The sequence below is a fragment of the Oncorhynchus keta genome, chromosome 25, assembly GCF_023373465.1.
Source record: "Oncorhynchus keta strain PuntledgeMale-10-30-2019 chromosome 25, Oket_V2, whole genome shotgun sequence".
Lineage (NCBI taxonomy): Eukaryota > Metazoa > Chordata > Actinopteri > Salmoniformes > Salmonidae > Oncorhynchus > Oncorhynchus keta.
In genome coordinates this window covers 21,508,299-21,524,937 of record NC_068445.1, presented here as the reverse complement: position 1 = coordinate 21,524,937, position 16,639 = coordinate 21,508,299, and the positions used below count along the sequence as shown (strand labels likewise).

Genomic DNA, 16,639 nt, shown 5'->3' with positions numbered 1-16,639 from the left:
TCTCTCTTTCTTTCTCTCTCTCGGAGGACCTGAGCCCTAGGACCATGCCTCAGGACTACCTGACATGATGACTCCTTGCTGTCCCCAGTCTACCTGGCCGTGCTGCTGCTCCAGCTTCTGCCTGTAATTATTATTATTTGACCATGCTGGTCATTTATGAACATTTGAACATCTTGGCCATGTTCTGTTATAATCTCCACCCGGCACAGCCAGAAGAGGACTGGCCACCCCACATAGCCTGGTTCCTCTCTCGGTTTCTTTCTAGGTTTTGGCCTTTCTAGGGAGTTTTTCCTAGCCACCGTGCTTCTACACCTGCATTGCTTGCTGTTTGGGGTTTTAGGCTGGGTTTCTGTACAGCACTTTGAAATATCAGCTGATGTACGAAGGGCTATATAAATACATTTGATTTGATTTGCCCCCTAGCTTCAAGTGGTTAACTTCTTATGGGCACGTGGGACGGTAGTGTCCCACCTGGCCAACATCCGGTGAAATTGCAGAGCGCGAAATTCAAAAATAACATTCAAATATTTAACATTCTTGAAAATATGTGTTATACATCAAAATAAAGCTTAACGTCTTGTTAATCCAGCCGCTGTGTCAGATTTCAAAAAGGCTTTATGGCGAAAGCAAACCATGCAATTATCTGAGGGCAGCACACCACAAACAAAAAATAATATTTCAACCAGGCAGGTGCGCCACAAAAGTCAGAAATAGTGATATATTGTAAATAATGCCTTACCTTTGAAGATCTTCTTCTGTTGGCACTCCAAAATGTCCCAGAAACATCACAAATTGTCCTTTTGTTCAATAATGTCCTTCTTTATGTCCCACAAATGTCAATTTATTTGGTGAGTTTGATTCAGAAATACACCGGTTTCAACTCGCCCAACATGCCTAAAAAAGTATCTAATAAGTTACCTGTAAACTTGGTCCAAACATTTCAAACAACGTTCCTAATCCAACCTCAGGTGGCCTAAAACGTAAATAATTTATAAAATTTAAGACGGAATAAACTGTTTCTAATACCGGATAAAAACAATGTGAAGCACGCTCCAGTTCACACGCACCAAAACAGTAGTGTCCACCTGGAGTGACACTTATAATGAACAGGACTACTTCTTAATTTCTCAAAAGAAAAACATTGAACAATTTCTAAAGACTGTTGACATCTAGTGGAAGCCATAGTAACTGCAACCAGGTTCCTAATAATAAGGGTATCCCATAGAAAGCAATTAGAAAATCCTATGACCTCAATTTATTCCCCCCTGGATGGTTTGTTCTCGGGGTTTCACCTGCCATATCAGTTCTGTTATACGCACAGACATTATGTTAACAGTTTCAGAAACTTTAGAGTGTTTTCTATCCAAATCTACCAATTATATGCATATCCTAGCCTCTGGGCCTGAGTAACAGGCAGTTTACTTTGGGCATGCTTTTCATGAATATACTGCCCCCTACCCAAGAGAGGTTAAATCAAAGTAGAATGTGAGGAAACCACCACCACCTAACATGTTTTAACATGATAATACTATCTGAAGTGGAGAATAGCTTCAGGCCAAGATGCATGTTTATGTAGCAGTGTGATGTTGTTCCCCTAGATTATGCACCAAGTTGCACACAAGGACCAATTCAAATAGGCCAGGTCAAGAGGGGATGTTAATAATTTGATAATAATTATAATAATTCAGTGTGTTTTTTAAATTTAATTACAGCTGCATAGCTAATGTTATGTTGTTTGTGTACAAACACTTTTTCATATCTACAGTCATGGCCAAAAGTTTTGAGAATGACACAAATATTAATTTCCACAAAGTTTGCTGCCTCAGTGTCTTTAGATATTTTTCTCAGATGTTACTGTGAAATACTAAAGTATAATTACAAGCATTTCATAATTACAAGCATTTCAATTACAAGCATTTTCATCACAAGTGTCAAAGGCTTTTATTGACAATTACATGAAGTTGATTGCAAAGAGTCAATATTTTTCAAGACCTCTGCAACCCGCCCTGGCATGCTGTCAATTAACTTCTGGGCCACATCCTGACCGATGGCTGCCCATTCTTGCATAATCAATGCTTTGAGTTTGTCAGAATTTGTGGGTTTTTGTTTGTCCACCCGCCTCTTGAGGATTGACCACAAGTTCTCAATGGTATTGAGGTCTGTGGAGTTTCCTGGTCATGGACCCAAAATATCGATGTTTTGTTCCCCGAGCCACTTCGTTATCACTTTTGCCTTACGGCAAGGTGCTCCATCATGCTGGAAAAGGTATTGTTCGTCACCAAACTGTTCCTGGATGGTTGGGAGAAGTTGCTCTCAGAGGATGTGTTGGTACCATTTTGAGTGAGCCCACTCCCTTGACTGAGAAGCAACCCCACACATGAATGGTCTCAGGATGCTTTACTGTTGGCATGACACAGGACTGATGGTAGCGCTCACCTTGTCTTCTCTGGACAAGCTTTTTTTCCGGATGCCCCAAACAATCGGAAAGGGGATTCATCAGAGAAAATTACTTTACCCCAGTTCTCAGCAGTCCAATCCCTGTATCTTTTGCAGAATATCAAGTCTGTCCCTGATATTTTTCCCGGAGAGAAGTGGCTTCTTTGCTGCCCTTCTTGACACCAGGCCATCCTTCAAAAGTCTTCACCTCACTGTGTGTGCAGATGCACTCACACCTGCCTGCTGCCATGCCTGAGCAAGCTCAGTACTGGTGGTGCCCCGGTCCCGTAGCTGAATCAACTTTAGGAGATGGTCCTGGTGCTTGCTGGACTTTCTTGGGCGCCCTGAAGCCTTCTTCACAACAATTGAACCGCTCTCCTTGAAGTTCTTGATGATATGATAAATGGTTGATTTAGGTACAATCTTACTGGCAGCAATATCCTTGCCTGTGAAGCCCTTTTTGTGCAAAGCAATGATGGCGGCACATGTTTCCTTGCAGGTAACCATGGTCAACAGAGGAAGAACAATGATTCCAAGCACCACCCTCCTTTTGAAGCTTCCAGTCTTTTATTTGAACTCAATCAGCATGACAGAGTGATCTCCAGCCTTGTCCTCGTCAACACTCACATCTGTGTTAACGAGAGAATCACTGATATGATGTCAGCTGGTCCTTTTGTGACAGGGCTGAAATGCAGTGGAAATGTTTTTTTGGGTATTCAGTTCATGGCAAAGAGGGACTTTGCAATTAATTGCAATTCATCTGATCACTCTTCATAACATTCTGGAATATATGCAAATTGCCATCAAACAAACTGAGGCAGCAGACTGTGAAAATTAATATTTGTGTCATTCTCAAAACTTTTGGTATATGATACATGATATATTTTGGTTTTGTCCATCGTGGGTTATCTGTATTTCTGTACCCCCCTATTGTTCTCTCTTGCCTGACCTTCAACTAGCAAGGTATGTTGTCCTTGGCTCTGCAATTTTTAAATATAGAACTGTGGTAATGTTACACAATGTGCTGTTATGCAACCATAAGTTTTGTTACAATGTGGACAATATAAATATTTATGTTAACAAATTTTAAGGAGCTCGCTAACTAGGGTACCTATTGTAACTTGTGGGTACTTGGGACAGTGTTTGAGTGAGTTTCCATGTGCTCGTGCAGGTGCCTGAGAGCTGTGACTGCGCCAAGGGCTAACATATTGTGCATTGTCTCTTCATGGTAGGTATGTCTTTTATTTTTTCCGAATTATGTTGTATATCATTTTACTTGTATTGTGTGCTGTTGTGCACTGAATGTGTGCACGCAGCACCTGTTGTTTCTTCTTGGTTCTCTCTTGCCTGACCTTCAGCTAGCGAGATGCCTGAGAGCTGTGACCGCGCCATGCGCTAACATATCGTGCGATGTCTCCAAGTGCGCAGGGCAAATAAAAATCCAACAAGCAGACCTCCAGTTGTGGCAGTGTCCTCATTAAATTACACAACGCAGAATGAACCACGCTTCAATTTAAGTTCATTAACATTTCTGTAAATGGGTAGAAATGTGTTGTAATCTAACACAGTCATTCCTGTAGTGGTAGGTAGGCTACAGGACCTTAGATAGATATCACAAATGTTTCTTCACTTGAGACTGATTTAGAAAGGGAGTCTCTGGATAACACCCGAACTACACCACGTGTAACAACACTGCCCCAACCCTCCAGGATTCCAAGACCCAAAACAGAACCATGTGAGACCATGTTTGGCTGAGGAAACACTATGAACATTGATATGAAATATGGCAAGCCCTCTTACTGTCTGGCATGTTTCCCAGACAGCCTCCTAAAGAACAGGCCGTTCAAGACCAACCAGGAAGTCGAGTCTGAATCCCCCTCAAATTTTCCCATGGTGAGACGGCCTGAAACCAAGCCATTGTTGTGTGTCTGTGTGTACTGGTTAATTATTTATAGCTAGACCTTCATTGGGAAATCTAATCTGCAGGGTACATGAGGTTACGCTCCCCAGTTTCTGTGTTGTTGTGGGTTTGTATGTATTTATGTGTGTATTTCAGGAAATGGCTTCCTGAAGTCCAAAGCAGCTGATTGGTCGGCCCCATCGACAATTGGAGCTCTGACAATTGGAGCTCTGACCCTGCCCTCTCGTCAGGGGATACAGCTGTCTGAAATTACCGACTCCTTCTGCAGCTTTAAAATACAGTGTTCCTTTGTTATGCAAGAGAGCTTCTTTGTATGTCATGTGTTTTGTTGTTGGTCTGTATAATTGTTGTAAAGTATTTAGTAGACGGTCCTGCAGACGTATGTGTATTTCAAAAGGACTGTTTTTGATTATTGAAATGGTTCGCATTACGTTAGTAATTCTGTTTTTTCCCAGGGGGGAAGAGGAAGAGACCTTGGGAGTGCTTACGCAAGAGACCTGTGGGCAGACATATACCCGTAGTATGTACTCAGTCTATGCACACTATGTAAGACCTGGGTGGACCATCCCCTGTATTTTGGTTAGCGCGCAAAGAACGGGTAAGTAGTTAAGGTGGGAGAGGGGGTTCTTTAACTTTTACTTTCTTTGCTTTCATTCTGTCCAGCTCCTTTTCCCCCACCTTACTGTGTGAAGGAAATAAATTCCCTGTTAATGGTAAACTTCTCTGCCTCTGTCATACCTTACCCACACCTACAATCGCATACCTCTTTCACTCCACAGGGAGTTGAGTGTAGCAGGGTGTTGCATTCCCTCCAAGAGGTGTGTGTGTGTGTGTGTGTGTGTGTGTGTGTAACACACGAGCAGGTCTCCATGTTCTCTAAAGTTAAAAGTGACTTTGCTGAAGTGGGTCAGATTGTAACGGTTTTCTAGGTGTGGTGAAGGAGAGTCGGACCAAAATGCAGCGTGTAGATTGCGATCCATTTTTAATAGAAAAAACACACTTAAACACAAATCAATACAAAAAACGTAACGAAAACCGAAACAGCCTAAACTGGTGCAAACTAACAGTAGATAGTTACAAAGACACTAAGGACAATCACCCACAAAACAACCAAAGAATATGGCTGCCTAAATATGGTTCCCAATCAGAGAAAATGATAAACACCTGACTCTGATTGAGAACCACTCCAGACAGCCATAGACTCTGCTAGATCACCCCACTAGCTACAATCCCACTATATACCAAAACCCCAAGACAAAACGCACCACAATACAAAAACCCCATGCCACACCCTGGCCTGACCCAATACATAAAGATAAACACAAAATACTTCGACCAGGGCGTGACACAGATAGGCTGTGACATGCAATGGGCACTGCTGCAGTGAAATAGTTAATGTCATGCACATAAGGGGCACGTGCCCTCTGATTTGTTGTGTTCTTTTCTGTAATACTAGCTGCTTAGCAATTTTATGAAGTTGGTTTTAGCTATCCCAGATACTGTACCCAACCTCATAACTAGCTACCAAGAAGCCATTTCAGGCTCAGTCACTTTAGAGTAGCTAGCTTGTCTATCTTAGCTGGCATTCCTGCTGGCAAGGTTGGTAGACTTTAGAAAAGCAAGCATAAACTAAGTGTACTGAATATGACACACTCCTTTAAATATTTTACACTGATTTTAGCAGAGATGCAGAAAAGCATTGTTTCTTTAAAAGAACCACCAGTCAGGAGGATAAAAACAACTAAAGTATGCTTAGACATGCAGAAAAATAAACATGTTTTTTACAAATAATTAAGCATAAAGATTGTGGCTTTGGATTACAGGAAAAGGTTGTTTTCAGTTTGGAAAAATTCTCCAATTTAACGGGGGGCCTTTCTCCGGACACCCCCTCAGCCATCCTCACTTTGTACCCCTGTTTACAGACTCCAAATCAAATTTTATTGGTCATATACACATATAGATCAGATATTATTGTGGGTGTAGCACACAGATGCTGTCCCAGGTTTAGGTCAATGATTTACCTGTGCTGTAGAGACTGTTCCCCCAACCATTAAATATCTGTTAACAAACTAGTATCGATGGAAAAGGATGTGAGTTTAAAAAAATATATTTTACTAATATTCCAGTTGGGTAACATTCTTAGGCTGGTATTAAATCAATTCCAGATACGGCTTTGACATATGGGCAGCCACACACACACACACGGTACGCTTGGTCGACTCTATTCCTGTAATATCCCAGTTATGACGTGAAACTGTTTCCCTAATAACAGTGTTACAAATTCCCTTCCTGTGACATAATTAACACTACCTCACAACCATGAGCTGCACACTCCACTCCTCATCCCCTATGATTGGAGCCTAAGAGTCTACCATAACTGCCTCTCAAAACTCTCCCTGACCTGTGTGACCTGTGCCCTGGTAGGTTGCTAGGGAGGTCACTACGGTGCTGGACATTTGCCCATCCACTTGATCTACTAGAGCCAGGTCGCTCTCTCTCATGGTCCTTTGTCTCATTGGATTTGTGACTTTGCTGACACCACTACAGTATGGTGGCCAACAGAGACCACACAGGCTACTTTCCTCTGGGGACTTGACAGCCTCAGTTGGGGAATTTCCACCGTGCATGCTCTCCTCTGTTGGGGCACGGCCGGGCCTCAGTTGGGGAGCTGCCACCGCTGGGCCTGCTCTCCTCCCCCGGCCCTGGACATCATTAGATAAATGGGTAATTGTGAATATGTACCATCCAGAACTCCAAAAGAATGCAGTCTTAGTGAGATTATTTTTTTATGGGACATGCTGAACACTAGAGACCTGTCTGTTAAAACATGTCACAACTCGAGGCAAGTTCATGCATTTTGTTCCCATAGCACAAAGTGCTGCTCTGTCTTAAAGTTTTTTAGGATGAGATCATTCGCACAATGTAAATACTGTAGATCCCTATTTTGGGGGTCTGCTGCTCAGCCCACCAAATTAAACTAGCCACTGCATGTTGTGCTCAAAGTCTATCTTACAGTACACAGTTGATAATTAACTTTCTTTTATAGACTATGACCAACATTATTAAATGTTGTTAATCATTAAAAGTCCTGCAGTCTCCACACTAGAGCCTGCTGGGTTCTTTACTACTTGGGTTCCACCAATTCGGTGCCTTTTGAGAAGTGTATCTTAAAAAAATACATATATATATATATATATATACAGTGGGGCAAAAAAGTATTTAGTCAGCCACCAATTGTGCAAGTTCTCCCACTTAAAATGATGAGAGGCCTGTAATTTTCATCATAGGTACACTTCAACTATGACAGACAAAATGAGAAGAAAAAAAATCCAGAAAATCACATTGTATGATTTTTAATTAATTTATTTGCAAATTATGGTGGAAAATAAGTATGTAAAGTTTTCACACCTCAAAAGGTTAAATAAAACAAAAGGACTATAGTACCTAATAAGTGTACCAGTTTGAGCGGATGGGTAATAAGTTCGTTTTACAAAACAAGTCCCTTTTGGGTAGTGTAACTTAGTGATTTAATTTTTTTTAAACTTTTACATTCTGCCATGTAGAGCACATGTTCAACTTAATAAAAACCATGTTATCCCAACTCGAGGAAAAAAAGACTAAGTGCCAAATAAAGTAACAGGGTTGACCATAACAGGGTTAACCATCCCCTTGTGACATGGGGAATTGAAGTGTGTTGTGTGCAACAGGGAATGATAATTGAATGCAATATCCACACATTTTGTTACGTTTTACGCTCGACCCGCTCACCTGCTTTTACACTAGGATTTGACTATAGATGTTCAATGTTTCTTTTGAAGAAAAATATGTCTAAATCTGTATTTCTAGTAAAAAAAAGAGTGAAGTTCATCTACCAGGGTTCTTAAAATGAGGGACAGACAAATTAATCATTAGTCACATGAAATGAATATTCTTCAAAAATGAATTTGTCAAAACAACAAAATAACTAGAGCTTTACAATGATGGTGAAAACTTGGAGAAATGTTCATTAAGTAGGGAAAAAATCTTCCTAGATTTTGACAAGTCTTTATTCATATAAAACATTTGATTTATTGAATTATCCATGTGGTCTATATTAAAAGGCACTTCATTTAATATAACAGGCTTCAATATTGGTTCACAATTTCTATTTAAAATATTAAAGGGGTGTAAAAGGGACTCTTTTAGTGAAATGGCTTACTTATGTAATATGTTCTGCATTACTGGGGCTGGGCTGTCCTAGAATACAGGATGTTCATTTCCTAAAAATATTATTGTAGAGTTTTTTTTTGAAGGGTTTTTTTTTTAAGGGTATCAGTGATTAACATTGCTTGAATACTGTTTGGGAAGCTGCACTTTTTCTCCACAGACTATTCTAAATCTGTTCCCTACGGTAAGGTTAATAACTTCGGTGGAAATCTTTACACCAACTGCATGTTTGTCTTGTGTTCCTTTGAACTCTTTTGTTAGACCATACGGTATCAGCAACACTTCTGAACTGGAAGCTGTTAACTTCCAGACTTTAGGACCATTGCTATTGCCACTCTCAGGCTACAAACAACTTGTTTGATGGATTGGCTTTACAATTAGCATACCATTCACTAAAACTTAGCATGTTGTTCTTTGTGTTGATTTTTGTGTTGCCTTGAATATATCCAGTAGTGGTCAAGTATAACATGGACAATTTGTAGTATACCTACAGAGAATGATGGAAGTTTTTATTTTAGATCTAGCAACATAAACATTATTTACTGATCAACTGGAATGAAGGAGCATTTATGTACTTTTACTTTTTTAAATGTACTTTTTTAACTTTTACAATGGCAATTATTGCCGTTTAAGACGAGGGAGGATGATCTTTCTTTCATGAACATGGCATTATTTCTATTACAGTATATTGGATGACTGTCATTCATATTCCATTCACCCAGTTCAATGTAACAGCAATAGGTTTAGTCTACTACATGATACTCAAATTTTCCCTATATCCACCATGAGGTTGCTACAACCTAGAATATGAATGACATTTTACAATGTAGGTGCATCTAGCTTATATAGGATGTAATCAATAGTCCAACAGTTGCAAAATAGTTTCTATTGGACAAATTCATGTTTATCCCCGTTTTGTTTCCGTTTGCTTTCATTTAAGAAATGTTTTTCAACAGAATAGGCAGAATGAATACACCCCTGATCCTGCGTTAACACAGCACTTTGTATTCATTCTCGCATCTATGCGCTCTCCTCCTCTCTCCTTTCCCTTCTGTTAGAGGCTGCGTCTTTCGAATCCGGTATCAGGAAGAATAAGTCAGAATCTGTCGTTAATTATCTTCAATTAAATTCAAGCAATAAATGGCAAATGCAATTTTTCATATATAAACAGCTGTTCTTATACTGTGGTAGACATACAGTGGGGAGAACAAGTATTTGATACACTGCAGATTTTGCAGGTTTCCCTACTTACAAAGCATGTAGAGGTCTGTAATTGTTCTCATAGGTACACTTCAACTGTGAGAGACGGAATCTAAAACAAAAATCCAGAAAATCACATTGTATGATTTTTTAAAGTAATTAATTAGCATTTTATTGCATGACATAAGTATTTGATACATCAGACAAGCATAACTTAATATTTGGTACAGAAACATTTCTTTGCAATTACAGAGATCATACTTTTCCTGTAGTTCTTGACCAGGTTTGCACACACTGCAGCAAGGATTTTGGCCCCTCCTACATACAGAATCTTCAGGTTTCGGCGCTGTCGCTGGGCAATACGGACTTGCAGCTCCCTCCAAATATTTTCTATTGGGTTCAGGTCTGGAGACTGGCTAGGTCACTCCAGGACCTTGAGAGGGTTCTTACGGAGCCACTCCTTAGTTGCCCTGGCTGTGTGTTTCGGGTCGTTGTCATACTGGAAGACCCAGCCACGACCCATCTTCAATGCTCATACTGAAGGAACGAGGTTGTTGGCCAAGATCTCGCGATATATGGCCCCATCCATCCTTCCCTCAATACGGTGCAGTCGTCCTGTCCCCTTTGCAGAAAAGCATCCCCAAAGAATGATGTTTCCACCTCCATGCTTCACGGTTGGGATGGTGTTCTTGAGTTTGTACTCATCCTTATTCTTCCTCCAAACACGGCGAGTGGAGTTTAGACCAAAAAGCTCTATTTTTGTCTCATCAGACCACATGACCTTCTCCCATTCATCCTCTGGATCATCCAGATGGTCATTGGCAAACTTCAGACAGGCCTGGACATGCGCTGGCTTGAGCAGGGGGACCTTGCGTGTGCTGCAGGATTTTAATCCATGACGGCGTATTGTGTTACTAATGGTTTCTTTGAGACTGTGGTCCCAGCTCTCTTCAGGTCATTGACCAGGTCCTGTCGTGTAGTTCTATGCTGATCTCTCACCTTCCTCATGATCATTGCTGCCCCACGAGGTGAGATCTTGCATGGAGCCCCAGACCGAGCGGAATTGACCGACATTTTGAACTTCATCCATTTTCTAATAATTGCGCCAACAGTTGTTGCCTTCTCACCAAGCTGCTTGTCTATTGCCCTGTAGCCCATCCCAGCCCTGTGCAGGTCTACAATTTTATCCCTGATGTCCTTACACAGTGGTCTGGTCTTGGCCATTGTGGAGAGGTTGGAGTCTGTTTGATAAACTGTGTGGACAGGTGTCTTTTATACAGGTAACGAGTTCAAACAGGTGCAGTTAATAAAGGTAATGAGTGGAGAACAGGGGGGCTTCTTAAACCTTTAAGTCTTTACTGAAGACTCATCTCTTCAGTGGGTCATATGATTGAGTGTAGTCTGGCCCAGGAGTGTGAAGGTGAACGGAAAGGCACTGGAGCAACGAACCGCCCTTGCTGTCTCTGCCTGGCCGGTTCCCCTCTTTCCACTGGGATTCTCTGCCTCTAACCCTATTACAGGGGCTGAGTCACTGGCTTACTAGGGCTCTTTCATACCGTCCCTAGGAGGGGTGCGTCATTTGAGTGAGTTGAGTCACTGTGATCTTCCTGTCTGGGTTGGCGCCCCCCCCCTTGGGTTGTGCCGTGGCGGAGATCTTTGTGGGCTATACTCGGCCTTGTCTCAGGATGGTAAGTTGGTGGTTGAAGATATCCCTCTGGTGGTGTGGGGGCTGTGCTTTGGCAAAGTGGGTGGGGTTATATCCTTCCTGTTTGGCCCTGTCCGGGGGTGTCATCGGATAGGGCCACAGTGTCTCCTGACCCCTCCTGTCTCAGCCTCCAGTATTTATGCTGCAGTAGTTTGTTTGGGGGGCTAGGGTCAGTTTGTTATATCTGGAGTACTTCTCCTGTCCTATCCGGTGTCCTGTGTGAATTTAAGTATGCTCTCTCTAATTCTCTCTTTCTCTCTTTCTTTCTCTCTCTCGGAGGACCTGAGCCCTAGGACCATGCCTCAGGACTACCGGGCATGATGACTCCTTGCTGTCCACCTGGCCATGCTGCTGCTCCAGTTTCAACTGGTTTGCCTGTGATTATTATTTGACCATGCTGGTCATTTATGAACATTTGAACATCTTGGCCATGTTCTGTTATAAATCTCCACCCGGCACAGCCAAAAGAGGACTGGCCACCCCACATAGCCTGGTTCCTCTCTAGGTTTCTTCCTACGTTTTGGCCTTTCTAGGGAATTTTCCGAGCCACCGTGCTTCTACACCTGCATTGCTTGCTGTTTGGGGTTTTAGGCTGGGTTTCTGTACAGCACTTTGAGATATCAGCTGATGTACGAAGGGCTATAAAAATAAACTTGATTTGATTTAAAGAAAAACAAACAGGTCTGTGAGAGCTGGAATTCTTACTGGTTGGTAGGTGATCAAATACTTATGTCATGCAATAAATTGCAAATTAATTACTTAAAAATCATACAATGTGATTTTCAGGATTTTTGTTTTAGATTCCGTCTCTCACAGTTGAAGTATACATGTGCTAAAAATTACAGACCTCTACAGTCTTTGTAAGTAGGAAAACCTGCAAAATCGGCAGTGTATCAAATACTTGTTATCCCCACTGTAGTTCCAACCCGTCTGTTGGCCTATCATAGTACAGGCTGAGCGTGGTTTAGACTTGCTTAGTCTATCGCAGGTCGCTCAGCCTAGTCCCAGCCTCTTGGCGCTTCTTGGAGTCCACCCTCTGTCGATGTATAGATTCTTACTGTTCTGGTATCACACCCTAGTTATAACAGTTGCTCAGTTCCTGCTATTGTGTTCAGTATTTTTCCATCTCAGTTAAACCTCGTGATGACCACCCCTCCCTATACCTGATTAACCACAACTTTGTAACATGCAACAAGTCACACCATGTGCTCAATATTGTCGCACACACACAGGCAAGGCACATGTAGCAAACAGTACACCGCTTTTCAACATGCAAGTCACACCATGTTGCTCAGTTCTTGTCACACACACACACACACACAAAGACAAGACAAATCAGCTGTTGTTCAAACAATTCAATCTTACGTAATATGGTAGCGGGTTATAGAGCATCATTATACTCACAATTTGCTTGTGGACTTCAATGCATAACACATCAGCCGTATGTGACCAGGTGAAAAAACCTTTCCAAGCCAAACCGCTACACACAGCCTACATCGTTGTCACCATATTAGCTAATTTAGCGTCAGAGTGAGCATAGCTAATATAACTAATGCGTTAGTAAACCCGCTACAATCATGCATTAACATTACAGTGTACTGTCAGTAGGCAGTTACATCAATAGGCCCGGTGGCAATAAATTAGTCAAATCAAAAGCTTACCTTGACTTGGAAGAGTTCCAATGTTGTGTTGTGTAGTCACAGCCAGCTGCTTAACATAGTAAGTGAAAAAAACTGTTCAACTATTGTCTTTCTCTCTCTTTGAATCAACTACTCAACGCATTTTATGCAGTGCTAGTTAGCTGTACCCCATGCTTTCAGTACTAGAGGAATTCTCTGATCATTTGATTGGGTGGACAACATGTCAGTTCATGCTGCAAGAGTTCTGATAGGTTGGAGGACATCCTCCGGAAGTTGTCATAATTACTGTGTAAGTCTATGGAAGGGGGTGAGAAACATGAGCCTCCTAGGTTTTGTATTGAAGTCAACGTACCCAGAGGACGGAAGCTAGCTGTCCTCCAGCTACACCATAGTGCTACCCTACAGAGTGCTGTTGAGGCTACTATAGACCTTTGCAAAATGGTGTGTTTTAATCTATTATTTGGTGACGTGATTATATTTAGTATAGTTTTATCTAAAAATTAGAACTTTTTAAATGTTTAAAAATCTATATTTTTTTATGAAATTCACTGAGGAGGATGGTCCTACTCTTCCTCCTATGAGGAGCCTCCACTGATGTAAATGTAGTCATTGAATACAGGACCTGTTCTGACAGAAACATTACATTCCTTTTTTCTTAGGGTAAAAAACAACTGAAATCATGGTTCCCCCAATCAACTCATCTGACTATGATGACTACAATGATTCAGTGGTGATACCATCTCAGTCCCCAGTCATCTATGAGATGTATCAGATGAGGACTGGCTTGAGATTAATGTATGTGTCGGTCTACGCAGCCAACCTTCTACTGGGTCTACTGCTCAACGCTGCCGTCATCTTCATGATTGTCTGGAAATACAGGTCCAAGAAGAAACTGAGTCGACGGATGTTGATCATTGGCTTGGCTGCCACTCACCTCATCTTCTGCCTCTTCACTCCACTTTACTTGATCACAGCCTGGAACTACTTCTCCTGGACATTTGGGAAGGTTGTCTGCAAGTTGGGGTCCTTCGTGATGTTTATGAACATGTTCTCTGCCTCAGTGATGATCACTTTCTGGAATGTGCGCTGGTGTGTCCCCAGATGTTTTGAACATCACATGTCCAGCAGCATGGTTCTACTGTCCTGGTTCACTGGGGCAATACTAAGCACCCCCTCTTTACTGTCCAGGGAGGTTCAGTATACTGCCAATGGACACCTCTGCCTTGACAACTATGATTATACTGAACAACGCCAGATCTCTAAAGAGGGTAAGGAGAGAATGATGGCTGTGGTGAGCTGTCGCTTAATTTTCGGGCTGCTGCTCCCTTTGGGTGTGACGTGTGTCAGCCGTTGCTGCATTAACAGCAGGGTAAATAACCAAGAGAAGTCATTGGTTATTCGACCTGTGACTATTGCTCATTTCCTATGCTGGGCTCCTGTCCTCTGTCTATCTATGCCGCAAATCGCAATGGGCATAGACAACAAATGGTTCAGATACGTATTGCCCTTAGCCACTGCCCTGTCAGTCTTAAACAGCTGCATCTATCCTATCATCTGCATCTGGCAAGGAAATAAAGAACTTAAGCATAACTTTCGCTCACAGCCTGAGACAGAGGACGAAGGAGAGGAGGGCCATGAGATGACTTGCCTGGATAGGGAGGACAATGTCCTTGAACAGTAATGGGAATACAACATACTTTTCCAGCTTGAAATGTACTTGTAAATGTCATATACAATATTTTGGTCTATAATTTTTATGAATTGTATACTCACAGTATGCACAGTATAATTACACATTTAATTTTTTTATTTTTTTATTTCACCTTTATTTAACCAGGTCGGCTAGTTGAGAACAAGTTCTCATTTGCAACTGCGACCTGGCCAAGATAAAGCATAGCAGTGTGAACAGACAACACAGAGTTACACATGGAGTAAACAATTAACAAGTCAATAACACAGTAGAAAAAAAAGGCGAGTCTATATACAATGTGTGCAAAGGGCACGAGGAGGTAGGTGAATAATTACAATTTTGCAGATTAACACTGGAGTGATAAATGATCAGATGATCATGTACAGGTTTGTATTGGTGTGCAAAAGAGCAGAAAAGTAAATAAATAAACTGTGGGGATGAGGTAGGTGAAAATGGGTGGGCTATTTACCAATAGACTATGTACAGCTGCAGCGATCGGTTAGCTGCTCAGATAGCTGATGTTTGAAGTTGGTGAGGGAGATAAAAGTCTCCAACTTCAGCGATTTTTGCAATTCGTTCCAGTCACAGGCAGCAGAGTACTGGAACGAAAGGCGGCCGAATGAGGTGTTGGCTTTAGGGATGATCAGCGAGATACACCTGCTGGAGCGCGTGCTACGGATGGGTGTTGCCATCGCGACCAGTGAACTGAGATAAGGCGGAGCTTTACCTAGCATGGCCTTGTAGATGACCTGGAGCCAGTGGGTCTGGCGACGAATATGTAGCGAGGGCCAGCCGACTAGAGCATACAAGTCTGAAATGTGGCAAAAGTTCGCAAAGTTCAAGGGGGCCGAATACTTTCGCAAGGCACATCCAGGGTGGTGATGCTAGTCGGGCATGCGGGTGCAGGCAGCGATCGGTTGAAAAGCATGCATTTGGTTTTACTAGCGTTTAAGAGCAGTTGGAGGCCACGGAAGGCGTGTTGTATGGCATTGAAGCTCGTTTGGAGGTTAGATAGCACAGTGTCCACAGTGACGGGCCGAAAGTATATAGAATGGTGTCGTCTGCGTAGAGGTGGATCAGGGAATCGCCCGCAGCAAGAGCAACATCATTGATATATACAGAGAAAAGAGTCGGCCCGAGAATTGAACCCTGTGGAACCCCCATAGAGACTGCCAGAGGACCGGACAGCATGCCCTCCGATTTGACACACTGAACTCTGTCTGCAAAGTAATTGGTGAACCAGGCAAGGCAGTCATCCGAAAAACCGAAGCTACTGAGTCTAAGAATATGGTGATTGACAGAGTCGATAGCCTTGGCAAGGTCGATAAAGACGGCTGCACAGTACTGTCTTTTATCGATGGCGGTTATGATATCGTTTAGTACCTTGAGTGTGGCTGAGGTGCACCCGTGACCGGCTCGGAAACCAGATTGCACAGCGGAGAAGGTATGGTGGGATTCGAGATGGTCAGTGACCTGTTTGTTGACTTGGCTTTCGAAGACCTTAGATAGGCAGGGCAGAATGGATATAGGTCTGTAACAGTTTGGGTCCAGGGTGTCTCCCCCTTTGAAGAGAGGGATGACTGCGGCAGCTTTCCAATCCTTGGGGATCTCAGACGATATGAAAGAGAGGTTGAACAGGCTGGTAAATAGGGGTTGCGACAATGGCGGCGGATAGTTTCAGAAATAGAGGGTCCAGATTGTCAAGCCCAGCTGTCAAGCCCAGCTGATTTATACATTGTTCTAAATCACTCTTGATCAATGTAACAAATGTCTTCTTTTTTTAACCTGTATTTCTTTTCTTTTCAAATGCTTATTAAATAAAGATTTGATTAAATATATAA

At 42.2% G+C, this 16,639-nt stretch overlaps 1 protein-coding gene across 4 annotated transcripts; it reads left to right on the top strand.

The window, feature by feature from the left end:
- The first annotated feature begins 4,511 nt into the window (after positions 1-4,511).
- Positions 4,512-16,639, top strand: LOC118358404 (chemerin-like receptor 1). 4 transcript variants are annotated; one of them, XM_035736203.2, is made up of 2 exons: positions 4,512-4,955; positions 13,768-16,639. In XM_035736203.2, the coding sequence occupies exon 2, from the start codon at positions 13,788-13,790 to the stop codon at positions 14,787-14,789; it is 1,002 nt and encodes a 333-aa protein (XP_035592096.1). In that variant the 5' UTR covers positions 4,512-4,955; positions 13,768-13,787; the 3' UTR covers positions 14,790-16,639. The 4 variants fall into 4 exon arrangements, with proteins under 4 accessions (XP_035592096.1, XP_035592095.1, XP_035592098.1 ...); XM_035736202.2 differs by lacking the exon at positions 4,512-4,955 and adding an exon at positions 8,589-8,747; XM_035736205.2 differs by lacking the exon at positions 4,512-4,955 and adding an exon at positions 8,756-11,837.